Source organism: Pelobates fuscus, chromosome 3 (assembly GCF_036172605.1).
Source record: "Pelobates fuscus isolate aPelFus1 chromosome 3, aPelFus1.pri, whole genome shotgun sequence".
NCBI classification, from domain to species: domain Eukaryota; kingdom Metazoa; phylum Chordata; class Amphibia; order Anura; family Pelobatidae; genus Pelobates; species Pelobates fuscus.
This window is the reverse complement of record NC_086319.1, coordinates 25,874,331-25,895,273: the sequence shown is the minus strand read 5'-3', so window position 1 is coordinate 25,895,273 and position 20,943 is coordinate 25,874,331. Positions and strand designations below refer to the sequence as shown.

General features: G+C 40.7%; 1 protein-coding gene across 2 annotated transcripts in view; it reads left to right on the top strand.

The window, feature by feature from the left end:
* Window positions 1-20,943, top strand: part of WASL (WASP like actin nucleation promoting factor) — a 46,671-nt gene that overhangs the window by 7,713 nt on the left and 18,015 nt on the right. For both annotated transcript variants that reach the window (XM_063446812.1, XM_063446813.1), the window contains exon 2: window positions 16,756-16,890. In XM_063446812.1, the coding sequence (XP_063302882.1) occupies window positions 16,756-16,890 (135 nt within the window). The remainder of the gene's footprint in view (window positions 1-16,755; window positions 16,891-20,943) is intronic.

The window sequence follows — 20,943 nt, the reverse complement described above, 5'->3', positions numbered from 1 at the left end:
AGCTCTGGAGGTCTCAGCGGTGTTTGGTTGTTTGAGTGTCCGATTTGAGTTCCAGGCACTCGACGACCAAACACCGCTGGGATTTTCATGCGTAAGATGGCCGCCGCCACGTGTACGCATGCCGAATGGCGGCCACCCAGATAAAATGTTAAATGAGCCGGTTAACTTGCGGTTGGAAGGAATGTGAACTTTAATAGCCGGCACACTTCTCTCTGGGGTGGTCCCTCCGTTCGGTAGTTTCCATAAGTGGAAACTACCGAATACCATACAATTCACATAATACACACACGAATAGCAATTTCAACATAGGGAAAACATATACAAACACAGTCACACAGGCATTTTGCAGGACAGGCTCACTGCATTCCGCTACACTGCTCCCCCTTGCCCACAAGCCGGCATACACAGTCTGATCCCACACGGATCGGCTTGGGGATGACCGGGGTGCTCACGGATCATTTCTCCAGATCAGTTTGTCGCGACAACCCGTCGGCGTTTCCATTTTGCTTACCCGGGCGGTATTGAATGTTAAAGTCAAAAGGCTGCAGCGCCAAACTCCAGCGCAGCAACCTGGCATTGTCCCCAGCCACCCGGTTCAGCCAGACTAACGGGTTGTGATCCGTGAGCAGCGAAAAAGCCTGTCCGTACAGGTAGGGTTGTAATTTCTTCAAGGCCCACACCACAGCCAGGCATTCCTTCTCGATGGCGGCGTAGCTTACTTCCCGGGGTAAAAGTTTGCGACTGATGTAAGCCACGGGATGTTCTCCGCCATCGGCCCCGACTTGGCTCAATACTGCCCCCAATCCAAACATAGAAGCGTCTGTGTGAACAAGAAAACGTTTAGTTGGATTGGGAGCGGCCAAGACAGGGGCATTAACAAGTTCATCTTTCAAGTGTTGGAATGCCTGCTCACACTCCGGGGTCCAGGTTACTTGGCGGGGAAGGTTTTTACGTGTCAGGTCAGTGAGGGGTTTGGCCAGGGCACTATAATTGGGGACAAACTTCCGGTAATACCCTGCTGTCCCTAGGAAGGCTAACACCTGGGTTTTAGTTGTCGGGGTAGGCCACTGTGATACTGCCTCTACTTTGGCGGGTTCCGGCTTCTGCTTACCACAGCCCACTCTGTGGCCCAGGTACTGTACCTCGGCCATCCCAATACTACATTTAGCTGGTTTTAGGGTCAAACCAGCCTCCCGGATCCTGTCTAGAACCGCTCCTATATGGGCCAAGTGTTCCTGCCAGGTATCGCTAAATATGGCAATATCATCGAGATATGCGCAGGTATAGTCTTGGAACCCATCGAGGAGGCGGTCCACCATCCGCTGGAAGGTAGCCGGCGCGTTTTTCATCCCAAACGGCATGACCTTAAATTGGTACAGGCCGAATGGGGTGACAAAGGCGGACTTAGGGATGGCTTCCGGGGCTAAGGGAATCTGCCAATACCCTTTGCACAGATCAATCGTGGTAAGGTATTGTCCCCTGGCCATCCGGTCTAGTAACTCATCGATCCGAGGCATCGGGTATGCGTCGGATACGGTCTTCTCATTCAGTCTCCTGTAGTCCACGCAAAAGCGGGTCGTGCCGTCCCGCTTTGGTACGAGGACCACGGGAGATGCCCAGGGACTATCTGAGGGCTCAATCACTCCTAACTGTATCATCTCCTCAATCTCCTTGCGCATATTCTCCCGTACCGCTTCAGGGATGCGGTATGGGGTCTGGCGCATGGGAAGTTGACCTGGGGTGTCTACTCGGTGGGTGGCCAGAGGGGTGTATCCAGGTACATTAGAAAAGGTCTCCTGCTTTTCCTGCAGGAGTTGTTGTACCTCGATACGCTCCTGTGGGCTCAACCGATCCCCCAGTACGACTGCTCCTAAATCCCCAGCCAGCTGTCCATCTTCTAACAGATCGGGGAGGGGTAGGCTGTCGCTCTCTTCAGAGGTGGGAGCGCAGATAGCTGTCACCTCCTCTGAACGCTCCTGGTAAGGTTTCAGCATGTTCACATGGATCATGCGTCGCCCCCCATTCCCTGCGCAGTGGCCAATTATATACGTGGTGTCACATCTTTGTTCTACCACTTTATAAGGGCCTTGCCAGGCGGCCTGTAGCTTATCGTGTCGGACAGGTTTTAAAATTAAAACTTTCTGTCCGACCTGAAAGCTGCGGTCCCTGGCGCCCCTATCGTACCAGGTGCGCTGACGCGTCTGAGCTGCCTGTAGGTTCTCCTTTACCGTCTTGGTGAGGGCTTCCAGGCGATCTCGGAGGGCCAACACATATGGTACAATAGGGGTACCGTCCACGCTACGGTCTCCCTCCCAGTGCTCTCTAATCAAGTCTAGGGGTCCCCTTACCCTCCTCCCAAACAGCAGTTCAAAGGGGGAAAATCCTGTAGATTCCTGCGGCACCTCCCTGTAAGCAAACAGTAAGTGCGGCAGGAATTTTTCCCAGTCTCGGTGAGTCTCGGCGAAGGTTCGGAGCATCTGTTTTAAGGTGCCATTGAACCGTTCGCAGAGCCCATTAGTCTGGGGGTGGTACGGAGCACTAATTATGGGCTTAATTTTGCAGAACTTCCAGAGTTGTTGGGTAACCTCTGCCGTGAACTGAGTGCCCTGGTCCGAGATGATCTCCCTGGGTAACCCCATCCGGGAGAAAATCTGCATCAGCGCCTCAGCCACCGTCTCTGCATGTATATTCGTTAAAGCTACCGCCTCGGGGTAGCGAGTGGCGTAGTCCACTACGGTCAAAATTTACCGTTTGCCTGATGGGCTAGGCTTCCGGAAGGGGCCTACAATGTCTACTGCAACCCTATGAAAGGGTTCCTCAATTATGGGTAGGGGGTGCAGCTTTGCCTTACGCTTATCCCCCCTCTTTCCTACCCTCTGGCACGTATCGCAGGTGTTACAATACCTGCGCACCTCCTGGCTAATCCCTGGCCAGAAGAAACTTTGGGTCAGCCGATATCTGGTACGGCTGACCCCCAAATGTCCGGATAGCGGAATATCGTGCGCTATCCGGAGTAATTCGGTTCGGTACCTCTGCGGTACCACGAGCTGTCTTGCAGTTATGGGTTCTGACCCAGCTATCTCTTTACTTGTTTCCCGGTATAATAACTGCCTGTCCCATACAAATCTTTCCCCCTCCGCCCCAGGTTGGATAGAGGTGACCTTGTCTCGATATACTTGTAAGGTAGGGTCAGTGATCACCTCGGCTACAAACTCGTCAGGAGGGGCCCACGGCATACAGTCTAGGGAAGGGGAGGAATCTCTTACCTGGACCTCCGGCAGTGCGTTGTTGTTGTGCTGGGTGCGGGCCTGTTGCCTGGTGACTACTGGGTGTGCTTCCTCAGTAGTTTGTGGTTCAAAGGCGGAGGTGAGTTTGCCCAGATCATTCCCTAGGACCACCTCAGCAGGTAATTGCGGCATTAGTCCCACTTCCACATTCCCAAACCCCGCACCCCAATGCAAATGTACCCGGGCTGTGTCTAGCCGATACACGGCTCCCCCTGCAACCCTGACAGCCACAGTCTTATTCAGTTTGGCTTTGTCCGAAACCAAATGACTTTGCACCAGGGTGATGGTGGCTCCCGAGTCTCTGAGCCCCTGCATAGGCTTCCCTTCGAGATATACGGTCTGCCTATGGTGCTGTCGATTATCCGCCTGTGCTTGTAAGGGATTGGCCTCATGCAGCACTTCCCATTGTTCCACAGTCGTGACTGGAACGGCAGAGCTGTAGGGAAGTGGCACCTCATCTTGGTAGTGATGCGCGGCTGCTCTCGGTGGTGGTGGTGGAGGCCCTGGTCGGATCCAGGTGTTGCGGTCTCTAGACTGTGGACACTCTCGTTGGAAATGTCCCCACTTCTGGCATCGGTGGCATTGCACAGAAGCAGGTGTGCGGTATCTCTGCTGTGCTGCTGCTGGTGCTGGTGGAGGGAGTTGTCTTGGTGGGGGTTGAGGGTTAGGAGAGAAGGAATTCCCCCCTAGTGGCCGCATGGCAGGTTTGGTACTCACTGCCTTGGTCTGTCTGCGAGCGTCCATAAAATCATCTGCCTTTTTGGCAGCCTCGGTGAGGGTGGTGGGGTTGCGATCCCTCACCCATTCCTGTAGTTCTGAGGATATCCCCTCATAAAACTGCTCCAACAGCAGCATTTGTAACAAGTCCTCCATGGACCGCGCTTTACTGGACTGCATCCACCCAAGAGCTGCCCTTTCTAGTCGGCAAGCCCACTCTGCGTGTGAATCTTTGTCCGCCTTTTTCAATTCCCTGAAGCGCCTCCGGTATGCCTCTGCTGTTATTGCATACCGGGCCAGGATAATTTCTTTTACCCGGTTATAGTTCCTAATTTCAATATCAGGCACAGTGCGGTAAGCTTCAGCTGCCCTTCCTGACAGCCGTCCTGCTAATATGGGTACCCACTCTTCCCTTGGTATGTTATGCAGCGTACACAGTCTCTCAAAGTCTTGGAGGAAGGCATCTATATCCTCCTCTGCTTCCACATACGTTTTAAAAGCTTGATAGGGAATTTTGGGCTTACCCTCTTGTGCCACAGCTCCTGCTGCACTTCTTTCCGGTGTTTGTGGTCTCCTATTTCTCATCACAAACTCCTGCACCTCTGTCATTGTTTTAGAGATGATCTCTGTTGGTGGGTTTTCCCCATAAAAGGCCAGTCTGAATTGTAAGTGCCTTTGGAACTCCTCCTGTTCTGTTTCAGGTCTTTGTTCCGTGGCCTGGGCCTCTTCTGCTCTGTACTCTGCCATTACTTCGGTGATAAGCGTTGCTTTAGATTTGCTGCTGGCAGAACCACCTTTCGCTTCTAGAAGGTCTTTCAATGTGGTTCTTTTTAGCGTAGAAAGGTCAATCTCCATTAATCCTTGTTCCTCTGTGAGTCTGGATCCCACCGCTGCCAACCAATGTAGCGGAGAGCTGATTTCTCGCAGCTATTCTCCACTTTAGATCCCAGGAAGGCTCAGGAACAAGTCATTAGTAAATCCACAGCAGAGTTTCCAGCAGGTAAAAAGGTACAGAAATATCCCCACAGCACTCCCAATAACTGGACGACACACAGTTTCAGGAGTAGAACTGACAATCGTTTATTCCAAGGTTTCTTATAAAGCCTGCTCCCATGCAAGGGAGGGAACTATAGTAATTATGACAGTAACCAATACCATTCTTGTTACCACCCACACATCTCCTCCCCTCAGAGTGAGTCATAATCCCCTTAAGTTGTACCATACTTTACCCCAAACTTGGATGTACCCCTAAACCATCACATATCCTTAATATCAGGGTACCGCTAGGTAGCCCTGATCTGGGTGAATATAATATCCAAAATTCACCCAGATCGGACCAGGGGTTCGGTAGTTACAGGCATGTGGTCTCCGTTCGGCAGTTAAAACAGGCATTTATAATTGCCATCCACATTTACATTCACCTGGATAGTAATTCCCTCATTCGGTACTTTATTACTACCGAATGGGGATTCGTTATGTTTCTCCGTTCGGCAGTTACGGAGCTCTGGAGGTCTCAGCGGTGTTTGGTTGTTTGAGTGTCCGATTTGAGTTCCAGGCACTCGACGACCAAACACCGCTGGGATTTTCATGCGTAAGATGGCCGCCGCCACGTGTACGCATGCCGAATGGCGGCCACCCAGATACAATGTTAAATGAGCCGGTTAACTTGCGGTTGGAAGGAATGTGAACTTTAATAGCCGGCACACTTCTCTCTGGGGTGGTCCCTCCGTTCGGTAGTTTCCATAAGTGGAAACTACCGAATACCATACAATTCACATAATACACACACGAATAGCAATTTCAACATAGGGAAAACATATACAAACACAGTCACACAGGCATTTTGCAGGACAGGCTCACTGCATTCCGCTACACTATGCTACATTGCATCACCGGTGAAATATGACCATGCATGGTCATGTCACAACTTTTATAACAATTTTGAACTTGCTTGGTGCTTAATGGTCTACCAAAAATGTTTTCAAATACACTTTGTTGTTGCGTTAACTGCTTTTGAAATATATTTGTATCGTTATAGCCTATTTGTGTCCTGCACAACATAATATAAGAAATACAGATTACGCAATCATTCTGAATATACTAAATGTGGAAACTAATGGACATGTTAAAAGTTAATTCTCAGGAAAGTAAATGTTAAGCTGAAGGATATTGCCTTGTTCTGCAAAAGGACACTTATTTTTCTTCCCTCTTGAATTTATACATAATGGACTTAAAATGCTGAATACCATGACGACATGCAAGAAAAATGCAGAAACTAGCATTACTACGAAACGGGCAGAGATTTGCTGGTAAAATGGGCTTTCTGCCCCATTGAACTATTTGGGAATGTCTGCTTTTCAGAAGTATTTTGTGGCTTGAGTTCTATGTCCTTTATCAAAGTTGCAGGCCAGCATATGAAATGTTAAAAGTAACCGCTTTAAAAAAATGTAATGTGCACCATCTGTAGTTCAATATTTGCCAAAATTACATGGAAATCATGTGCATATGAGATATTTAAACAGAGGAGTACAAAATTAATATGTATTTTTGGTATTTCTTTATCTTTGGCAAAAGTGCAAAAAATGTGTGGAGATGTGGCTGTTGCACTCTTAACCCCTTGACTGAGCCTTTCTTGAAATTTCGTGTGTTTGCGACTGAGAATTTTTGTTGGTACCTTTTGCCTTTTGTTTATTACACCTTAATTTAGTACTTTCTTTTCTACTGCATCCATACATGTTATACTTTTTGGACATATACGACATTTTTGGTACAGTCCATGAATGCATCCACAACATTACTTATGAATAACATATTAAAAAAAAAAAAAATAAGTTCATGTTTTTACTTATTTCTACACCGCTAGAGCCAAAATCAATTTTAGTTTTTGAAGTTATAGGACTAATATTGTGAGGCGTGAATTGCAGTTTTAAAGGCAAACCTTTGCAAAATTTGTTTTGTAGAGACTATAACTTTCTAGGGTTACTCCAAGCACCTTGGTCACTCGGTTAAAGTGGTCATAAAGGTGCCAATTCTGTGCATATTTAGCATATGTCATCAGCACACCTAGTATATTTTGTGGTTTTCACGTGTTCATTGTTATGGGGAATTTCAAATATATTTTCAATTTTCACCAATTGATTTACAGGGCTAAGACTAAATTCTAACTACCAGCTGCACTTTACCCCTATCAAAACATACTATTTGTAAAGGCAAAGAACTTGGACTATTTAGAATTTGGCATTTTGAGTCTTTTCACTTGTCCATTTCATCACCAATTTCGGCCAAATTGAAAAGATCTCTAAAGGAACCAAAACCACTTCATCTCAATGGTCTGGATATGGATACAGTGGTCCATTAGTTTTCCCCCTGCAATCTAAAACATGGCAGTTTTGTAAAAACTTCAATGTTTCCATTGCAGGGTTAAAGGAACAGTATAGCACTAGGAATATAAATCGAGATTCCTATAGGGCACTGTTAAGGGAACACTATAGGGTCAGGAACACAAACATATTCCTGACCCTATAGTGTAAAAAACACCATCTGCCACCCTAAATGCAGTAAAATGTTACCTTTATTCTAATCTGCCAGTGTTGGCTCTGCCCCTAATCTGCCTCCTTGACTGATGTCATCAGAAGTGATGATCTGAGCCAATCACAATGCTTTTTTTTTTGGATTGGCTGATATTGCCAGGGAGGCAGATCTGGGGCACAGCCAGCACAAGCCAAACACACCCCTGGCCAATCTGAATCTCCTCATATAGATGCATTGGATCAGTGCATCTGAGTCAAGTTCAGTGTCTCCTAGCAGAGAGTGGAGACACTGAATGTCATTGCTGAACACTGTGCACTAGTGCCCCAAGAAGCACCTCTAGTAGCCATCTGAGAAGTGGCCAGTGTAGGTATCCCTAGGTTCTAATGTAAACACTGCCTTTTCTATGAAAAGACTGTGTTTACTGCAAAAAAGGGGATGATTATATACTCACTAGAACAAATACAATAAGATGTTCTGGTGACTATAGTGTCCCTTGAAGTTTAGGTCTGCTTGTATGAATTTTAAAAAGTTTTATTTACCTTTCTTCCCTTGCAGCACCAGTCCCCATGCTGTTCCCACCTCCTTAGCTGAGATCGATAATCCAATGCTATCCCATGGGAAACAATTGGGAGGCTAGTGTGCATGCACAACAAAAAGCCAGACTGCATCAATCAGATGGTCTCTATCAGACCATCTGATTGGGAAAGCATTATTTTTACTCTGGAAACACTAGTGTTGGAAATTTGTTGGCATTCCTCGTTATAGTGTTTTAAGCTCTACATTTTATTTATTAATTTCACGTGCATATGGAAGTTTAACAGTGAAAATCGCAGTCCTCGTGTATTTCAAAGACACTGGATTTTTATTCTGCTTCATCATCCGAGTACAGCAACACTCTGCATGTGTACCCTTGCCAAGTTTTGGATCAAAATATTGTATCAAATGAGACGTCCTTATTTTGATATTCCCTTTTTCTTGCATCCCAGAGATGTTAATCCATTAAATGACAGTATCTGTGTCACCATACTGATTAGCGTAACACTTTAATGCTAACACTAGCTAACTCTCGTTAACGGTAACACTAACCCTTATACAGTTCAGTAGGTTGCCCCCAAGTGTTATAACAGCCTCTAGTGGCTGTCAGAAAGCCACTGGGGTTAAATTTAACGCTGCAATGTAAACATTGCAATGTTTTGCAATGCAGGGTAAAATCAAAGGGCTAATTCACTTAGATGAAGTGGTTCTTTAAGTTGGTTCCTGAAGTGTATCATATATTCTGATTTGTCTGTTTTTTTTTTTAATTAAAGGCTTAAATAACAGACCATTTGTAAACCTACTGCTCCATCAGACTTGAGTCTTCAAATGTTAAATTGTAGTACCGTATTTGTTTTTTACATTTGTAACATATGATAAGCCTAGACTGCCATAATATAGGGGCGGCCTAAAGTAGTTTAAAAAAACAATAATAATCTTTTGGTCACAATTTGCAATTTTTTTGCTATAGCAAATAACCGGTAGCACAATCTGTTGTTTTTTAAAACCATTTTCTTAGCATTTTCCGTTTATCTTACCTTTTAATCACATCGTTTCAGTTAAAGGAGCAAAACCTTATACTTGCTACTAGTCAGCATTCGGAGCAGGAAATATAATATTTTCTTTTTCCTCCTTAGGGAGAGGACATTGGAATTTAAAGTCCTGTGAAGAATTTGCTAAGCATTCACACAAAACAACCACAGCCTGATTTACTGGCTAGCACCAATGCATTATTAGCATGTGACTAATACACTACATGGACAGAAATATTGGGGCACCTGATCTTTACACAAACAGGCACTTTTATGACTGTGCTTTCTAAATACATATACATTATGTAGTTGGTCCTCCTCTTTGCAGCTATAACACTCTCTTCTGCGAAAAGGCTTTTCATCTGATTTTGGAGTGTTTCTGTGGGGATGTTAGCACTTGCATCCAGTAGAAAAATTGTGAGGTCAGGCACTGATTTTGGACGAGAAGGCTTGGCTCGCCATCTCCGTTCCAGTTGGTTCCAAAAATGTTCAATGGGAATGAGGTTGGGGTTTTGAGTGGGCCTATCAAGTTCTTCCACACCAAACTCACCAAACCATATCTTTATGGACCTCTCTTTGTGCACTTAGGAATAGTTATGCTTGAATAGAAAAGGACCTTCCCCAAACTGTTCCCATAAAGTTGGAAGCATAGCATTGTCCATAATGTATTCGGCTATGGAATCAGCAGAGTGTTGGCGACTTTTACGCACCATGAGCCTCCGCACACGGTAACCGTTCTCTGTAACCTGGCATGGTTTGCTGCTTCATGGCTGAGTTGCTTCTGTTCCTAAACTCTTCTTTCAATAATATCACTTACTGTTGACCGTGGAATATCTAGCAGGGATGAAAATTCACAAAATAACTTTTTTTTGCAAAAATGGCATCCTCTCACAGTACCGTGTTGAATTCACTGAGCTCTTCAGAAAATCATTTTTAATACACCTGGGACAATGGGTCTGATTTCATTAATTGGTATGTACCAATACTTTTGTCTATATAGTGGTCATACAAACTATACATTATTTTTTCTAAAGAACTGCTACTCTTCTTAACCCCTTCAGGACGGAGTCAATAGTGCACGTTCTGATCAAAACAAAACGTAAACAAAAACTGGAATTTGCGCTATATGTCTGTTCACCCGTAGTTCCCCTCTTTCATATTATATGCACCCACACTTATCATATATCATTTTGTTCAGGAGAAACAGGGCTTTAATTTACCATTAACTATTCATATATGGAATATAATTTATTATGAATAAAATAAAAAAAACTGTGAGAAATGTATTTATTTTTTAAAAATGTGTAGTTCCGCCTCACATTTTAGCTGTAAATGTCATAATACTGTTAGGTTTTACTGCAACAAAATGCACATATTTGTAATCAGCGATGTCTCACGAGTACAACAGTACCCCCCATTAACAGGTTTTATGTTGTTTTGGAAAGTTACAGGGTCAAATATAGAACGTTCCATTTTCAAATTGAAATTTGCCAGATTAGTAATGTTACCTTTGAGACGGTGTGGTAGCCCAGGAATGAGAATTACCCCCATAATGGCATACCATTTGAAAAAGTAGACAAGCCAAGGTATTGAAAGTGGGGTATGTTTAGTCTTTGTTAGTAGCCACTTAGTCACAAACACTGGCCAAAGTTAGCGTTCATATTTGTTTTTGTGTGAAAAAAGCAAAAAACGAATATTTGGCCAGTGTTTGTGACTAAGTGGCTACTAAGAAAGACTGGACATACCCCACTTGCAATACCTCGGGTTGTCTACTTTTGCAAATGGTATGCCATCATGGGGGTAATTCTCATTCCTGGGCTACCATACGCTCTCAAAGGCAACATAACCAATCTAGCAAATTTCAATGTGAAAAAAATGAAACGCAAGCCTTATATGTGACTCTCTAACTTTCCAAAACACCATAAAACCTGTACATGGGGGGTACTGTTATTCTCGGGAGACTTCACTAAACACAAATATTAGTGTTTTAAAACAGTAAAACACATTACAACAATAATATAGTCCATAAAACTGCCGTTTGTTTGTAAAAAATGCAAAAAATGTCACTTTTACTTAAAATATCATCGTTGTAATACAATTTACCAGTTTGAAACACTAATATTTGAGTTCAGCGACGTCTCCCGAGTAAAACAGTACCCCCTATGTACAGGTTTTATGGTGTCATGGAGTATTACAGGGTCAAATATAGTGCTTGCAAATTAAATTCTCTGCACTTTCTCCCTGTGTTGTCAGGCATGTCAATCAAATTTTAATTAATCAAATCACATAATTACATTAAAAGATTATTTAAATATACATGTAGAATTTTAATATATATACATATATATGTATTTAAATTCTACGTGTATACTAATGTAATCTTTTATGTAATTATATGTATTTATCTATATATATATATTTGCGGTTATTTGTATTTTATATATAGATAGATATATAGAATGTCATTCTAAGTGTATTTTGTTACCAATATATATATATTAATAACAAAATACAGTTAGAATGAAATTACATATGAATATATAATTTATATTAAATTTTGTTTCAATATTTTATTTATTTATTTTATTATTTTATTTATTTATTATTTTAATTATACGTATATATATATATAATATATATGTACATCTATTTTATATATATAATATATATACATATTATATATATGTAACATCATTCTAAGTGTATTTTAATGCTAATATATACTTATATTAGTATTAAAATACACTTTGTATGACGTTACATATATATAATATGTATATATATTATATATATAATATATATACATATTATATATATATATAAATATTTTCAATTTATTTTTTAACATGTTTAATTTCTTTTTTTATACTTTCTTACCAGCAGGGGGACTGTCTGATATTTTAGACAGTCCCCCTGCAGGCAGATCCATAGCCAGCTATAGGGGGCCATGTGATCGCTCTTTGAGAGCGATCACATGGCCCCCGGGGGCCTCATTTGCCGTGGGAGGGCTGCCTGGGCTGTCAGGCAGCCCCCCAGAAGAGGATCGCGGCGGAGGTAAGTATAACTTACCTCCTGGGGCTCAAAGCCGTTACGGCGTTCCATGCCGCCGCAACGGCTTTAAAGCCCATTATAATGGGGACGGCATGGAACGCCGTAACGGCGTTAACGGGTTAAAGGAAAACACTAGCTTGCTAAAAGCTTATTTTCGAATCTTTATGAATAAGAATTTGTTTTTAAATACTTAAACCATAAACTATAAACAATTAGTTTTGAAAGTTCTAAAAAGGGACACTAGGCACCCAGGCCACTGTAGCTCATTGTAGTGGTCTGCTTGCATTGTTTCTTGCATTTAGTGCTGCAATGTAAAACATTACAGTTCCAGAGAACTGCAATGTTTACATTGCTGCTCTGTCTGCCCTCTGTGGCTGTCTACTAGACAGGCACTGGGGGTGCTTTCGGAATCCAAACAGACCTTCAGTCCGTTATCTGATGCTGGACATCCTCACGGTCTGTATGAGGACCTCCAGCGCCAGATTTTCCCCATAGGAAAGCATGGGGTGGTCTAATGCGCGCACGGCCATTGCCGCACATGCACATTAGGTCTTCCCTGTTGGTTGATGTCGGTAGGGGAGGAGTGTGTCGGCAGAACCTTACCCAGCGCCAAGGGACGTTTTAACCCCTTCATCCCCATGGAAAGGGGGTCCTATTAAACCTACAGTGCCAGGAAATTGGCTTTGTCTAGCTGCAGAAATGATATCTGCAGCTAAAGTTGATCCTCCTATATTTTGATTGGGCAGCTTTAGGCTGATTCTGTGTGAGTAGCATTGGATTGCGGTCAGCCAAGAGAGAGCTGTGTAAGAAGTGCATGTAAGCCATGCATAGACAGCAGAGGTAGCTCCTGCAAGTGAAAAGGCTGTGCATTTGGTGCCAGCATGCACAAAGCTGACATAGCTAGCCTGGCTGAAAGCTGCCGGGGTGTATTTGTTTATATTTTAGCAGTGTTTCAAGGAAAAACACTTTAGTCTAATTTGATCAGATGAGCCATCAAACCAACTTAAGGTGCATACTTTGTGAATATGAGTTGGTGTGAGCTTAATCTAGGTAACCATGGCTCTCAGTTTCACTTCTGAGCCCTCTCTATGCTATATTATAATGATCTATTTGGAAATGCATTTTAACAGCTCCTAAAGATTTTTAACTTGCTACCATCCTTTACATAAACTGGATTAAAATCAGCATTTGCTATAATAAAATATAATTTCAAATAACAGAATGGGCGGAGATGGTGTGCCAAAGAACAATATTGGAACTTTGATATTGACTCTCTTAGTGTCTTAAATTGTTTTAGAATTGTTCTGAACTTTCCTTTCGGCATTTGCTTGCACAGCATTGCATTGGTTTGGACATTGTAAACTCGGAAATGAATGGACTATTCATTCAGCACATCCTTGCACTTAATCCAAACAGAGCACTTGGTATTCTCCCTGTGGGTTTCACATAACCCGCAGTTGTGGAAGTGGGAAAAGCGTGCAGAATATGTTAAGGTTTCCTACACTTGTCCTACTCCTACGTTTCATGAATGCCCTTTGTTTGGTTTAGCACTCTTAACGTTCATACACTCTGCATCGAACTCCTAAACTAAAGAGAACAGAGAGTTGTAAAATTAAAATAGACTTTTAAAGTGATGCTATCTTTGAGTGTTTAAAATTTTTTCCCTATAGAGTAAGTAAAACTTGGATCCATTTTGCAGTTGTGATCACTGTAAGTTGTGCAAATTATAAAGGCTTTCTAAGCGTCAATGTCACTTCTTAAAGGGAACCTATAGTTAAAAAAATATACATATTTTGCAGGACTATAGGTTCCCTTTGATTACTCCCACCTTCCCACCTCCTTGATGTTAAGTTAAATATATTTTACTAACCTTGTTTCTAGTAAAGTCCTTTTCTTTGTCAGCAAGTCGTATTCATCCAATTAAATGTTCTCTGTCAGAGTATTTATTTTGTATGGTTTGATCTCTGAGAAGTGTTAACTAAAGAACTAAGTGTGAGGTGTGTTAATCCTTCAATGTAAACACTGACCTTTCTACAAAATGGCAAGATTTTATATTGCAGGGGCAGTGCATCAAGGCCACTTCTTTGAGATAAAGTGTTCTGGGTGCCTATGGCGTCCCTTTTATTAGTGTGATTATAGAGCATTAACGCTGCCCCTGCAGCCCTGCAAATGAAAGCCGTGCCATTATTAATATACTACCAAAAAATATTGGGTTTCCCTAAACATAACTGGAAAAAGGCTACATTCTGTAGCATTGGGAGTGTACTAATGTGTAATGGGCATTTATATTGTGACAAATGCTAACCACGCATCCTGTATAATGCTGAAGGTGTCTTGTGAAATATATCTGCATGTAGCTATGTGTTGTATATAGATAGATAGATACCTTATGTTTTTATATAAAAAAAAAAAGTATGTAGTGGCTGGTGTGTAGTAGAATTTAATATTTGAAAGCAGCCAATACGATAATTTTCCTGTCTGGTACTGCCTTTGCCACTTATAGGCAAGCATCACACACATCACATAATCTGTGCTTCAGACCAAAGTGGTGTTGGCAAGGTGTTTACACTAAAAAAGAGGAATTTGTATTTATATGTTAAAGGGACACTATAGTCTCAGCTACAGCATGTCCCTGTGGGCTTTTTACTGTAAACATGTGTTTACATTACTGCCTAGAGACACCTCTATTGGCAGTCACTCTGATGGCTCCTATAGGTGCTTCCTGGGTTAGTGCTGAACAGTGTGGAGCACTGATATAATGCATCTCTATGAGAAGATGCTGATTGGACTGTGTGTTTGGTAATGCCCCCATGTCCTATCCCACTTTCCTGGCTAAGATTGTCAGAATTGACTCTCAGCCAATCCAGTGCTTTCCTACGTGGAAAGCATTGGATTGGCTGAGATCATAAATTCTGTCAGCCAAGGACGCAGATTGAGGATGGGGCCAGTGCCTGTGAGTTTTCTACTTATCAAGGGGGCGCTGGGAGGCTAAATAGTGTTTTCTAACACTATAGGGTCAGGAATACATGTTTGTTCCTGACCCTATTGTGGCCCTTTAAAGATTATAGCACCCTGAGTTTGAAATTCTTGTGATCTTTTATTTTAAATGATATAAAATACATTTCCTTTTTATTGCGAGAATCTACAAAGGAAAATATTTGCAGGTGAATATTTTCTTTTACTAGTAAATTTTTAAATCTATTTAAAAATGTATAATGAATTAGTGTCCATTATCGAGAATGTTGCTTTTTTAAATGTATAGGGCCCATATTAATGCTAGACGGTTACTTTTCCACAGTAGCTGTCTTTTGTTATATTGTTATTAAACCTTAATTGAAGATGCAACATTTTAGCGAAAGAAAAGAGAATTGTATGATTCAACAAATGTATGATAGTTTACTGGTGAAGAAAAAATATATAAATATCAAACAGTGGTGAAATATAACCTTAAAGGATCACTATAGGGTCAGGAACACAAACATGTATCCCTGACCCTATAATGTTAAAACCACCATCTGGGCCCCTCATGCCTCCATAAATATAGTAAAAATCTTACGGTTTTCAAGCCTGAAGCTGTAACTCTGCATGCTGTTCGCCTACAAAAAAAAAAACAAGCAGTCTGCTGACATCATCAGAAGTGGTAGCCTGATCCAATCACAATGCCTCCCCATAGGATTGACTGAGCCAGCATGGTTCAAACACAGCCCTGGCCAATCAGCATCTCCTCATAGAGATGAATTGAATCAATGAATCTCTATGAGGAAAGTTCAGTGTCTGCATGCAGAGGATAGAGACACTAAATGTTTGGATGCATTTTAGGCAGCCATGACCCAGGAAGGATCTATAACAGCCATCTGTGGAGTGTAACACTGCTTATGTAAACACTTATGTAAACACTGCTTTTTCTCTGAAAAGACAGTGTTTACAGCAAAAAGCCTGAAGGTAATGATTCTACTCACCAGAACAAATTCAATAAGCTGTAGTTGTTCTGGTGACTATAGTGTCCCTTTAAAGTGCCTCTGTCACCCTCCTCCAAAATGAGCATTTCATAAAGATGAAATGTTTGTGAAATAGTTACATTGGCTGTGTTAGAATTTTACTAAAATTCCAGTCAGACAAGATATACCAATAGAAAGTAGGGAATTATTTGTCCTAGTATATTCTCTACGCTTGGCAAAAGGCAGAACTACCAACAAGTTTAGTGATGGCTGTAGAGGAAAAGTAATTGTCTATGGAGGATCCATAAACATGAGTGTGTACTCTTGTGGGCTCCTAGCAGATGAAGAGGATCGGAAGTAAGACCTTGGCAGTGGCCATAAGGGACATAGTCAGGTAAATAAAAACCCACCTTCATCTGCACCCTACAGCTACCTAACTCCCACAGGACAAGTCACCGTCGATGGTCTTTGCAAAATATGCAAAGACCTTACGTAGTAACAGAGACGCTTTAAATTTGTTTTCACCCAGTATTGCTCCTTGGAAGGAAATGTTAAATATTAGCTATAAAGTTTTAATATTTGTGAAGGCTTGCTCAAATATCTATTGCTACTATAGGGAATTCTATTTTTTAATTAATATTTCCCTGTTATTTTCTTTCTTTTCAGACAATTAATTCTGCTGTTGTTCAACTTTATATCTCAGATCGCAACTCTGTATGGGTAAAAAAATGCTGTGGAGTAGTATGCCTAGTGAAAGACAATCCACAGAGATCCTATTTCATTAGGGTATATGATATCAAGGTAAGATTTTATTATTAAGAAATGCATGAATCCATTTTATATCACTTTGATGAGTATCATAGTGTTAACTGCTTTAGTTCCTATCCACTATACATCAGCCAGAATCTAAAAGCTCTTAGAATAACCATGTAATTCCCAATTCCTAGACATTGCTTAAATTTGTCTTTGTTTTTGCCTTTAACATATTCAAATTATATACCAATTTTTTTTTGTAATACCTTTTTGTTTAATTTTATTATTTTTTATGTTCATCCTGTTTAACCCCTTAAGGACGGCGGGCGTACTATGCCGTCCTTGGGGACCCGGCTCTAAACGCCAGCAGGCATGCCTCGCAAAAATGTGATTCTTTGTTAAACTAATTTGCATATGCCCACCCAGAATCCTTTGCGGTTGTAACATCACTGCAGATTTGGGATTTCTGTGGGAAAAGCAAGTCTTATGGCTTGACTGGTGTGCAGATTTTTGTTTAACATTGTATTAACTATCCACAGACTTCAGGTGGAAGGGGTTTTCAATCACAATTTTTCCCCACCATAACCTATTTGGATTTTGCTACATATATATTTATTTTTTATTTCTACGTATATATTTATGTAATATTTTTACATAATTAAGTATTTTTATTAATTACAATTTGTGGGACCTGCCTGATAACCCAGGCAGAAAGTCCAGAGAATTTAATTTGCTAGCACTATATTTAACCCTGTAACTTTCCAAGACACCATAAAACCTGTACATGGGGGGTACTGTTTTACTCGGGAGACTTGGCTGAACACAAATATTGGTGTTTCAAAACAGTAAAATGTATTACAATGATGATATCATCAGTGAAAGTAACGTGTTTTTTTTTTTTTTGCATTTTTCACACAAAACCGGCACTTACACTGACGATATAATTGTTGTGATACGTTTTTGAAACACTAATATTTGTGTTCAGTGAAGTCGGAGTATAACAGTACCCCTCATGTACAGGTTTTATAGTGTTTTCAAAAGTTAGAGGCAAATATAAGGCTTTTGTTTCAGTTTTTTCACATTGAAATTCGCCAGATTGGTTACGTTGCCTTTGAGACCGTATGGTAGCCTAGGAATGAAAATTATCCCCATGATAGCATACCATTTGCAAATGTAGACAACCCAAGGTATTGCAAATGGGGTATATCCAGTCCTTTTTAGTTGCCACTTAGTCACAAACACTGGCCAAAATTGGCGTTCAGGTTAGCTTTTTGCATTTTTCACACACAAACAGTGGCCAGTGTTTGTGACCAAGTGGCTACTAAAAAAGACTGGACATACCCCATTTGCAATACCTTGGGTTGTCTACTGTTACAAATGGTATGCCATCGTGGGGGTAATTCTCATTCCTGGGATACCATACGGACTCAAAGGCAACGTAACCAATCTGGCGAATTTCAATCTGAAAAATGTAACTTGCTATATTTGACCCTGTAACTTCCCAAAACACCATACAACCTGTACATAGGGGTACTTTTGTTTTACATGTGAGACATCGCTGAATACAAACGTGTATTTTATTGCAGTGCAAAAGCCAACAGTATTGACATTCACAGTTAAAATGTCATGCAGAACAAAAAAAAATGTTCTCCCATTTTTTTTTATATTTTATTCATATTAAATTGTTTCATAGCTAAATATTTTATGTTAAATGAAAGCCCTATTTCTCCTGAATAAAATGATGTATAATAGTGTGGGTGCACTTAATATGAAAGAGGTGATTTATGGTTGAACAGACATATAGTAAAATTCCATGTTTTGTTTACGTTTTATTTTTATCAAAACGTGTACATTTGGCTCAGTCCTTAACGCCGTTACGGCGTTCCATGCCGTCGCGCTTTAAATGGACTTTAAAGCCGTTGCGGCGGCATGGAACGCCGTAACGGCTTAAGCCCCCAGGAGCCAGCAACTACTCACCTCTGCCGCGATCCTCTTCTGGGGGGCTGCCTGGCAGCCCAGGCAGCCCCCCTCCGGCAAATGAGGCCCCCGGGGGCCATGTGATCGCTCTCAAAGAGCGATCACATGGCCCCCTATAGCTGGCTATGGATCTGCCAGCAGGGGGCCTGTCTAAAATATCACAGTAAAAAAAAAATATTAAACATATTCTAAAATAAATTAAATGCATTTCTATATATATAATATATGTATATATATTATATATAATATATATATATTATATATATATGTAACGTCATACAAAGTGTATTTTAATACTAATATAAGTATATATATATATTAGTATTAAAATACACTTAGAATGACGTTACATATATATTATATATATAATACATCTATATATATATATATAGATAAATACATATAATTACATAAAAGATTACATTAGTATACACGTAGAATTTAAATACATATATGTATATATATTAAAATTCTACATGTATATTTAAGTAATCTTTTAACATAATTATGTGATTTGATTAATTAAAATTTGATTGACATCCCTAACAACACAGGGAGAAAGTGCAGAGAATTTAATTCGCAAGCACTATATTTGACCCTGTAACTCTCCAAGACACCATAAAACCTGTACATAGGGGGTACTGTTTTACTCGGGAGACTTCGCTGAACTCAAATATTAGTGTTTCAAACTGGTAAATTGTATTACAACAATGATATTTTAAGTAAAAGTGCATTTTTTTTGCATTTTTTACAAACGAACGGCACTTTTATGGACTATATTATTTTTGTAATATGTTTTACTGTTTTAAAACACTAATATTTGTGTTTAGTGAAGTCTCCCGAGAATAACAGTACCCCCCATGTACAGGGTTTATGGTGTTTTGGAAAGTTAGAGAGTCAGATATAAGGCTTGCATTTCATTTTTTTCACATTGAAATTTGCCAGATTGGTTACGTTGCCTTTGAGAGCGTATGGTAGCCCAGGAATGAGAATTACCCCCATGATGGCATACCATTTGCAAAAGTAGACAACCTGAGGTATTGCAAGTGGGGTATGTCCAGTCTTTCTTACTAGCCACTTAGTCACAAACACTGGCCAAATATCTTTTTTTGCTTTTTTTTACACAAAAACAAATATGAACGCTAACTTCGGCCAGTGTTTGTGACTAAGTGGCTACTAAAAAAGACTAAACATACCCCACTTTCAATACCTTGGCTTGTCTACTTTTTCAAATGGTATGCATTTATGGGGGTAATTCTCTTTCCTGGGCTACCACACCGTCTCAAAGGTAACATTACTAATCTGGCAAATTTCAATTTGAAAATGGAACGTTCTATATTTGACCCTGTAACTTTCCAAAACACCATAAAACCTGTTAATGGGGGGTACTGTTGTACTCGTGAGACATCGCTGATTACAAATATGTGCATTTTTGTGCAGTAAAACCTAACAGTATTATGACATTCACAGCTAAAATGGCAGACGGAAATACAAATTTAAAAAAAATCTTATTTTCTCACATTTTTTTTAATTTTATTCATAATAAGTTATGTTCCATATATGAATAGTTATTGATAAATTAAAGCCCTGTTTCTCCTGAACAAAATGATATATAATAAGTGTGGGTGCACTTAATGTGGCAGCGGTGAATTACGGTTGAACAGACATATAGCGCAAATTCCAGTTTTTGTTTACGTTTTGTTTTGATCAGAACGTGCACTATTGACTCCGTCCTGAAGGGGTTAAGGGGTTAAAGGTGGTGGTTGTGTTTTTGTTTTGTTTTTTAAATTCAGATCTCTTTCTGGTTGCAATGTTACGTTTATCTACCCCTACTATGGAACCTAATAGTTGTGAGCAGTAGACTTACTACATATAGTGCATTTTAATAAGTGAAAAAAGTGAGCTTATTCCAAGGAATCAAGTTTACATTTTGAGTGAGCACTCGGAAAGAAACCATTAAAATAAATTGCTATTCTTTACCCGTAACTTCATACTTATATCTGTAGAATTATGTTTATAACATGTATTAATCTAATGGTGAAAATGTTATGAATATGAAACACTAATAATTATTGCAAGTCATACTGAAGAATATAAGATATGGTCTGTTTTGTGAAGACATTA